This window comes from Limulus polyphemus, unplaced genomic scaffold (assembly GCF_000517525.1).
Source record: "Limulus polyphemus unplaced genomic scaffold, Limulus_polyphemus-2.1.2 Scaffold1265, whole genome shotgun sequence".
Classification (NCBI taxonomy): Eukaryota; Metazoa; Arthropoda; class Merostomata; order Xiphosura; family Limulidae; genus Limulus; species Limulus polyphemus.
In genome coordinates this window covers 106,776-117,140 of record NW_013666875.1, presented here as the reverse complement: position 1 = coordinate 117,140, position 10,365 = coordinate 106,776, and the positions used below count along the sequence as shown (strand labels likewise).

The window sequence follows — 10,365 nt, the reverse complement described above, 5'->3', positions numbered from 1 at the left end:
GCGAAAGACTGGAAAGAAGCCAGCTAGTCATCTCCATCCACCGCCAACTCTTGGGCTACTCTTTCACCAACGAATAGTGGGATTGACCGTCACATTATAACGCCCCCACGGCTGAAAGGACGAGCATGTTTGGTGGGATTCCTTGTGTTGTTTTGCCTGAATATTCGAGATAAATCAAACCATGAATCAACTCAAACAGCTCAACAAGAAACATTTCTCAAATACGTTCGAAATTGCGATTCTAGCTGCGAGAAGATGAAGAATGGAAAGTCTAATGAAAAACCAATTACGTTGTAAATGCGTACGTAATATAAAAACAAAAAAATTTCAGAAATAAACATTTGATAGCGTTATGGTATAAAAACGGTTATAAACCAACGATACTTAAATAAGCTCATTGAATAGATCAGGGGCATCGAGCTAGCTAATAGGATTGTGGATTGTAGTGTTGAAAAAAGAAAAGAAAATTATTTAACTATTACAATCAAGCGATGATCAAATATTAATACTTATAGGACACTTTTCTGAATTATTATTTTTTAGTTCTTACTTATTTTATGCTTGTTTGTTTGTTTTAAGTTAAGCACAAAGCTACACAATGGGCTATTATAATGCATTGTTGATTCAAGTTATCGTTCAGTCAAATCCTAAAATATTTTTATTTTAAAATCATTTTCGAAAATTCTAAACATAATCCTAATTTCACCTCAATATTTTTACATTTCCATCCACAAACGTGATATATATATACAAAGATTGCAATGTTATTCATATTTTTCCTTCTTAAAAGAGTGGATCAACACTGGGGTTATAACGATCTCCAAGGTAGACAGATCACAGATAGCCCATTATGTAGTTTTGCGCTAAAAAACACAAAGTTAAAATACTACCAAAGTTGTTGTTTTTTCATACATACAAACTGTCCCCCTGTAGGAGAGCGATAAGTCTATGGACTTACAATGCTGAAATTCGAGGTTCGATCCCTACAGTCGACACAGCAGATAACTCAGTGTGACTTAAAAGAAGCAAACAAATCTTATAAACTATTCGCAAAGTGTCGTTAGGGTAAAAATACTGTTGTTGTTTTTTAGCTCTATTAAACGAAAAGGTCCTTTTTTTTTCGTCTAGAAATAATGGATAACATTGTTGTGCATTTTGGCATTCTAATGTAGCGGCCCCCCAGTGACACAGCGGTATGTCTGTGGTCTTACAACGCTAGAATCCGGGTTTTGATACCCGTGGTGGGCAGAGCACAAATAGCCCATTGTGTATCTTTGTGCTTAATTACAAATAAACAATAAACTAATGTAGCATGCTTGTTTTATTTTCTGCAAATAATGGATTAGTTAAACGTTTATAAGATAAGATATCTAAGAATGCTTCAGTGGTTTTGCTAAATCTTGAAACTTTCAAGAGTAAATTCTTGATATCAAACACAATCTATCTAAAGGAACTCTAACAGCAAGAAACAATTTTGATTATGTTAGTAAAATAATTCAGTTTCGTGCAGAAAAGTTTAGTTGAAAATAACTACAGAAGTACTAGTGCACATCGCTTGATTTTAATTTATATCTAACAGTCAAACGTGTTTCAATTAAATTAATAAAACAATTTAATTTCGTGACATCATGGAACAAATCATCAACAGATGTTTGGTTACTAATTATAAAATATTTCTATAGTGTTTGTTTAAACAACTGTAATTAAACGCTCCGATACTAAGATACTTTCTTATTCTTTTTATATATAAATCCCTTTAAAAGTGAAAGCAACTTTTAAGCAGCTTAAAAAAAACGCTGTTTATAAGACAAATTTGAATAAAACCAAACTTAAAGTTGGTCTTTTAGTTAAGTGAAAATTAATTTAACTTAAATATTTGCCTTACTTATTTCATAACTATTTCAGTTGCGTAGGAATTGAATAAATTTAAAACAATGTTCTAGTTAACTCTTTCAACAAAATTGCTTTAAATTTGAAGAATTGTACTTGATTAGAGTTAACTCGCCAATGAAGCATCCAGTTTGGAATTTAGTAATTAGAATATGAAACGGTTAGTCACTTAATGGAGGCAATATTCGTTTCGTATGAACAGAATTGATGGCTGTTATACTGAAGTGCAAGTCATGAAAATATATCTTCGTTTTTAGCTAACTATCTACTTATAGTAAGTTCTTTTTCTTTTTGACGGTAAACAAGAGCAATCAGAGAAATTGCATACCCTCGACCCGCCGCTCCCTTTTCGAAATTGAATGCAGTTATATTGGATAACGTCAAAAATTTTCATCTTCGAAAACTCAGAGAATCCTTCTCAGATCTAGAATGATCCGAATCATTTTTTGTAGTGTAAGGAAAAGTCTCAATCTAATCATACCCATGAAATTTGGTACAAATCTGATCACACTCTCCAGACTTATTAATCCCAAACCGCGAAAATGCTCTCGCTCCTTATTATAAAAAAAAAAATCTTCAAAGTGATCCGGACTTAGATCCAGACCAAATTTGGGGAGGAATGTCCCATACTTCCGATCTTGTGTAAAATTTTCGTATACGTTGGTCTATTGGTTTTCGAGATACGCGCGCAGAAACACAAACATACACACGGGCCCGATTTTAATACCTTCGCCCCCACCCCTTATGGGGCGAGGGTAAATATACAGGTTAACTCCAAATGTCTCAGAAAAATTATCTAGTTTACTATCACTCATTAAAGGAAACAACCTTACATTTCTTTTACTTGAACAAGGGATAATGATTCACGTGAATATTACTAAATAAAGCAAGCTTTTTAAACGTACAATTCCAAAAGTAATAATAATAAATAAATAGAATAATTGAAATTCAATCATTGCAATGAATGGTTGTATTAAATGTTGTTGTTGTTTTTTTATTCAGCACTAAGCTGCACAAAGAGCTAGCTATCTGTGCTCTGCCCACCACGGGTACAGTTTCTAGCAGTACAAGTCCGCAGACATACCGCTGAGCCGCTGTGGGGCTGTATCAAATGAAATATTTAGTGTCTTCTAGCCAATTTCAGATTCACATTTTAGAGTCTACTTTTTTTTTTTTTTGGAAAGATTCACGTACCTCACTTGCATTCCGTAGGTTGACAGTCTCTCCAGTCTCTGCTACTGAACCGATGATTCCCGTTCCCCATGGAACTCGGATTTCGCTGTCATCAGTTGGACTAGGAATGATAACACTTGTACCAAAATGAACATCGAAAATTTTAGACACCAGCATTCGGCGTGTTTTTGGTCCTTCAATAAGAAACAAGGATGCTCCATCAGCGTCAACTAAGACTGAAAGGTTAACGATGATTTTCTGAGTTAAGCTTTTGGCGTCCAGATCATGAGCGATCTCTTGAACGATCTCCAGAAAAAATTGTCTTTCGTTGGAGAAACGTAGTTCCCGTTTTGAATCTCGACACTTTGACGGGACACGCGGGATTCGAACTTTGGATTCTATAAGCAGGTTAAGAATATTGATAGATCTAGAAGGGAGAGACAAAAATCTTCTCATGTCTTTCAGGCTATTTCTTCGTGACTGGGTAGAGGATGAATCATGGGTTTGACCAAGGGTGTCGCACGTACGGAATACGTTCATCTTCCTTGAACGAGCGTAGGTTTGTCGTAAATGTTTCTTAGAATTTGTTTTCTGGTGAACAGTAGCATCAGCCCCATCACTGAAGTACCCACAACATTTCTCTATGGGAGAGGAGTCATCACTGTTGTTGAATACAGCCGAGTTTCGACGTGAGCTCACGTAATCTTTTATAGAGAGAAATCCATGCAGAACCAGCCAACGATTAATAAGACTGATATCAGCTTTCATTAAAAAATAATCCGCCGTCTTTTCCTCATGAGCGTCTAGCCATTCTTTCACATCAGAAAAGGTTAAATGAATGTTGCCTTCTGTACCTGTTGTGCGTAAAGAGGATGCCTCATCCGCCTCTTGGTCTTCATCAGACGCAACCTCAACTCGCCAAGAGGGCATTAAGGACATTGGCCCAGAATTATGTGATCCAGACAAGTTAATAAAATCTTCTCATGTTGGCTTTAGATACACATTGTATGATTTGCAACAATTTGATGCCAGTTCTTTTTCCTTATCTGAAAAACAAAAGAACACACACATATATATATAAATCCTGCCATGTTGGCTTTAGATATACATTGTATGTTTTGCAACCGTTTGATGCCTGTTCTTTTTCCTTATCTGAAACAAAAATTCACACACACACACACACACCTCTGTTAATAACCAAACACAAAATTACAAACACCTTTTAAGAAACTACTTCCATAAACGAAAGAAAAGTATAACTCGTTATTCAAAGTGAGAGATATCAAATATACATTTAAAACGCTGTCATATGAGAAACATCTTATACATCAAACTTAATATCACGAACACAAAAGTTGACTGGCTAAATATAGATGTGTTCTTCGAACTTTTTGACGTGCTGCTGAACGCGATATTTTCAAATTCACCTGTCATTCGGTAATATCTGAGTGTAAGCAAAACCGCGTATAGTTAGATATGTTTTTAACTCAACATCTCTGAGAAATAACGTTCTGTTTTGTTCACGAATTTTTCCAACTCGTCGCAAAGAGAACAAAATATGAATTTTTATTTTTATAATCTGTTTTCTCACGCGTTGACTAAACTTAAGTGTATAAATTAGTTTAGGTTGGGTAGTGTCACTGTACATTTTGGCTTTATAATAATGGTATGTAAGTGTTCATTTAATGCTTATAATACAGAATTACATGGTATGTACTGAATATTTATCATAGGCTTGTTTATTACTTTCCGCAAAATCATACAAATAATTTGAAGAAAAAATAATGAACTTAGAAAGAAAAGAAACCTATAATTCATTGAAAACTAATACTGTTGTTAAGATGAGCCACATAACAATCCAATACGTAATATTACGCAAGGTAGGCTTAGTTTACATTAGGCTTAATATATATGTATTGATAAATACCGTATTCATTTTTGTGACTTTTCTGTATCTTGTTTGTTTGTAATGAAGCACAAAGCTACACAAGGGGATATCTGTGCTCTGCGCACCACTGGTATCAAAACCCGGTTTTTAGCGTTGTAAGTCCGAAGACTTTTCTGTAACAGCAAAGGTTCTAGTTTTTGTTGATTTGGAGTTCGTGTGACTACACTTAATTAAGATGATAATAAAACGTGGGTTAATCTTTATCTAAAAGTTATATTGTATTTGGTTATTATTACGTAGTTGTGCCCTGACGAAGGTTAAATTTCCAAAAACAATTTTATTTTTTTCCAAATCAATGTGACAATCACATCTGCTCCTAAAAGAACTGTTACAGCTAAGTCACAAAATAAAATGTATAGTACATGACCTTAGGGCTAAACTAACTCTCCTAGACTGACCGAACCTTATTGGGTTTACGACCGAAAATGTCGTTGACGGCGAGGATACTCAACTAATGAGACAATTCATTATACCCGTGGTAAGCAGAGCACATATAGCCCTTTGTGTAGTTTTGTACTTAACTGCAAACAACAAAAATAATTCATTATAATCATTATAAGTAAGATAGTGTGAATATTATATTTAATTAGCTATGTTCATTATTGGATATATTTTTAGCTATGATCGTATTTTAGTATTCTGTCTGTCAGTTGTTATCTAAATTTGCAGGGAAAATTGCGTTGCCAATATATATACTACGTTTTTTGTCGAATTGTACAGAGCACTAATACTATTTCCCTCAGGGAAAGAAAACATTATCAAATATTTTTGATATATATCAGCTCTTAATTTTCGTTGATGTCAGAAATAATCAAATACTAATGTATAGTTCAAGGCCATACAATAAGCTATATTACCTATGTCCACCCTAGGGCATTGAACCCTCAGTTTCAGCGCTTAAAGTCCACAAACTTATCTCTAACGTACCAGAAGCTAACTTTAAATTCAACAAAATATATAATCAGATGAGTGATTATCCTCCACAATATATTTAGGACTGTCATACTATTCAAATAAAATATCAACAAGTGTTTGGTTTTGTTTTTTTAGTGCTAGCTTTAAACTATTTAACGAAAGTCTTCTTCGGCCGATGAACATTATTGTTTAACGATCACAGTACAGTTTAAATCTGTGGTGTTGAAATAACTTAGATTAATGCACATTTTAAGTGATAAGAATTAATATAAATATGAATAGATTAATCCAGATGATACGATTACTTCTGTTTAGACTTTACTCTGACCCTTAACTAACTATGACCATAGTCTGTTTAAGTAGGGAAATAACAAGATGATGAAGTATGGTACGTCAAGGGTCTGGTTTTCGAATTGCAATGTATAGATATATCAGTAGAAACTCTCAATGAATGACAGTCTAGGAAGAAGCAAACAACGAGTGTGGAAACGTTTCTGCTATGGTCCTTTTAAAGCTAGATTTGTTTTTTTTTTAATGATAAATGTAAAATCGTCAAATTTAAAAGGATTTTATTTATCGAACCTCTTCATGAACCTTTGAACAGTGTGATGCACACACACGCGCACACACTGCAGTGTAAGTGTAACGATAAATAATATATGAGGATATATATAATTAACAGGAGTACAGCGCTAAAATGATTACACAATAATTATTTTATCAAAAACAGGGGCAGCCCTAAAAAGACTACATGTTTCTGTGTTCTAACGCCACCATTTGAAAAAGTATTAATAATTAAAAAAAGAAAAAAACATACATATATATATATATATAAAGTTACAGCATGTAATATATTTGATAACATTAACTGACAACAGTATCATTATATTTTTGTTTTTTTTTAATTAACTATAAAAATAACTAGGTAAACCATAAATTTAACGACTATTTTTTGAAACAAACTTTAAACATATTTAAAGAGCTCATTTATAATATATTATTGGGTATTGCATTCCAAATTGTTATCCCTACATAAGTTATGGAACATTCACCTATCGATATTATAAAAACATGGTATGTGTAACTCCGCATTAATTCTTGTATCATTACGTTGAATGTTGTTGTTATTCTTAAAATACGTGTGAAGAGAGGATGTATTTATATTCTTATCAGAAACATGAAATTACATACTAGATAATTATTTATTTCCTACATGTTTAATATGTAGTATTTATGAAATCACTGATATACAAAATATCGATAGCTTAAACTCAGTTCTACTCTCGTAAACAATAATGAATTTATATAAAATTCTGATAAATCTTCCCAACAAGTATTTGCATATATTAAATTTGGGTAAATAAAACTGTAGTATAAAGTTATCAAACATTTCCTAACTCATCTTCCTACTTTGTTTATTATACCTATATATATCTTGCTACTATTTTCTCAATGATTCTTATGTGCTCGGACCAGTCAAATTTATCGTGAATTATAATATCCAAAAACTTTGCTTATGAGCATATTTCAAGGAATATTACATTCACGTAAATATTTACTTCTATACTATTAATCTTTTTATTTTTAATGTAAAAAATAAATACACTTAGTATTTTCAAAGGTTTACGAAAAAGTCACTTTCAATACTTCAGCTCATGTAATGACTAATGGACATTTCAATTAAAAACTCTTATTTTAAGCTAAAATTTGAATATTGTTTGCAAATAAAATCGTTTTTATGTCAAACAATAGCATCTAATAAAAATAAAAATGATCCAAAAACAGAGGCCTGAAGAATTCTTGCATTTTATGTCAAACAATAATATATAATAAAAACAACAATGGACCAAGAACAGAGCCCTGAAGAATAATTCTTGCATTTTATGTCAAACAATAACATATAATAAAAACAACAATGGTCCAAGAACAGAGCCCTGAAGAATAAATCGTGCATTTTATGTCAAACAATAACATATAATAAAAACAACAATGGTCCAAGAACAGAGCCCTGAAGAATAATTCGTGCATTTTATGTCAAACAATAACATATAATAAAAACAACAATGGTCCAAGAACAAAGCCCTGAAGAATAATTCTTACATTTTATGCCAAACAATAACATATAATAACAACAACAATGGTCCAAGAACAGAGCCCTGAATAATAATTCTTGCTTTTATTAAATCATCAGAATATTTGTTATCGATATTACCTATTGAGATACTGCTTTTTAAATAACTCTCCAACCTTTTATACGTTTTACTTCTTATTCCCGTAATGTATATTGTTTTAACAATAATTAATGATTCGCACAATAAGCTGCTTTAAATAAGTATAAAATCCTTGTTATGGCAAATTCACTATTTTCCAATCAGTTTAAAACCACTGATAAGCTTATTCGTGAATACGTATCTCTGTTTTGTTTGTTTGTTTGTAGTTAAGCACAAAGCTACACAATAGACTATCTGTGCTGTGCCCACCACGGGTATCGAAACCCGATTTGTATCATTATAAGGTGTTAAAAGAACTTGGTTTTAAAACGAAAATCATGTGATGTGTCATAACCTAGTGTCAAACGTAAGGTGTGAATGAATGAAGGTTATTTGTAAATTATTCGTTCTTGTTTGTTTGTGGTTAAGTACAAAGTTACACAATTGACTATCTGCGCTGTGCCACTACGAGTATCGAAACTAGATTTTTAACGTTATAAGCCTCCAGACTCACTACTGAGTCCCTCGGTGGAACAGCAGTAAGTCTACGGACTTTCAACTATAAACACCGGGGCTCGATTCCACACCGTGGACCCAGCAGATAGCCTAATGTGGCTTTGCTTTAAAAACAAACTTGCTACTGAGGTACATTCTTCAGGCTAAATGAGGTTTCGAATATTTATATTTTATTAGTTCCTTTGGTCTCCTGTATTGTTATTTCAAACAAGTCAATATTTCGTTGCATGCTTTCGTCAAGTTCACAACAGCCTTCAATTACAAGTTTCAATAAAAAACTTCGGAATATTTCAATCATTATTCAAATAAGTTAATAACAATTTGAAATATATCTCTGGTAAGCATAATACAATCCTTAATTATAAGCTCAGTAAATATTTACCTGTATTCATGTATTTACTTATTAATCTTGCAACAATATTTCCCGAGGGCTGTTTTGAAGTTTGGTTTTATTAGTATAAATTATTTTAGAGCAGTTTGTGCCAAACTTCAATTATAACCTAGCATGGTTTTGATAATTAAAAAACAATGAAGTTCGATGTCCCCAGTTTAAAAAAAAATAGATTTTCTTAACATGTAGTTACGGATGTTTTCCGTCAGTTTACAATCCGAAATTGCCTTAGGTGTAAAGAGTCAGAAGCTGTTTGTGAGCGGTATAAGCAATGAATTTGTGATTTTCTCTTCGAAAAGCTTGTTTATAAGCATGCTCATAAGAGCACTAAAAGTAAAAGACAAACCAATTTTCAGTTATAACATCACTATTATCCGTTAGCTATATTTGCTTCAGTTTGTATACTAAGTACTTATGTACCAGCAAAATTAAGTGCTTTGATACAGAACCGATTTTCAGTAAGCTGTGGAATTCCGTGTATATATTTGTTTGTTTGTTTGTAATTAAACACAAAGTTGCACAATAGGCTATTTGTGCTATGCCCACCACGGATATCGAAACCCAGTTTCTAGCGTTGTAAGTCCGTTGACATACCGCTATGCCACTGGGGAGAATATCTCAGTTAATGAACAATTTTTCCAGATCATCATCGATAATTGGGTACAAAATATTACTTCATAGTAATTTGTAGTGTATGTTTAGAGATCAACCTGTAATTCCAAGATCAAAAGTAAGTTGCTCATGATAGTACTAAGTAACAGGCATTTGTCAATGACTACGCGTTCCATTTAAATGTTGTATAAATTTGATCAATGACAAAATAACTATACGTTCCATTTAAAGGTTGTATAAAGTTGATCAATGACTACACGTTCCATTTAAAGGTTGTATAAAGTTGATCAATAACTATACGTTCCATTTAAAGGTTGTATAAAGTTGATAAATGACTACACGTTCCATTTAAAGGTTGTATAAAGTTGATCAATAACTACACGTTCCATTTAAAGGTTGTATAAAGTTGATCAATAACTACACGTTCCATTTAAAGGTTGTATAAAGTTGATCAATGACTACACGTTCCATTTAAAGGTTGTATAAAGTTGATCAATAACTACACGTTCCATTTAAAGGTTGTATAAAGTTGATCAATAACTACACGTTCCATTTAAAGGTTGTATAAAGTTGATCAATAACTACACGTTCCATTTAAAGGTTGTATAAAGTTGATCAATAACTACACGTTCCATTTAAAGGTTGTATAAAGTTGATCAATGACTACACGTTCCATTTGAAGGTTGTATAAAGTCAATCAATGACTACAT

The 10,365-nt window shown here is 32.5% G+C and overlaps 1 protein-coding gene across 1 annotated transcript in view; it reads right to left on the bottom strand.

The window, feature by feature from the left end:
- LOC106462839 (dual 3',5'-cyclic-AMP and -GMP phosphodiesterase 11A-like) overlaps positions 1 to 10,365 on the bottom strand; it is a 137,705-nt gene that overhangs the window by 66,444 nt on the left and 60,896 nt on the right. The window contains exon 2 of the mRNA XM_013922802.2: positions 3,085 to 4,109. Coding sequence (XP_013778256.2) covers positions 3,085 to 4,002 — 918 coding nt within the window. The 5' untranslated portion in view covers positions 4,003 to 4,109. The remainder of the gene's footprint in view (positions 1 to 3,084; positions 4,110 to 10,365) is intronic.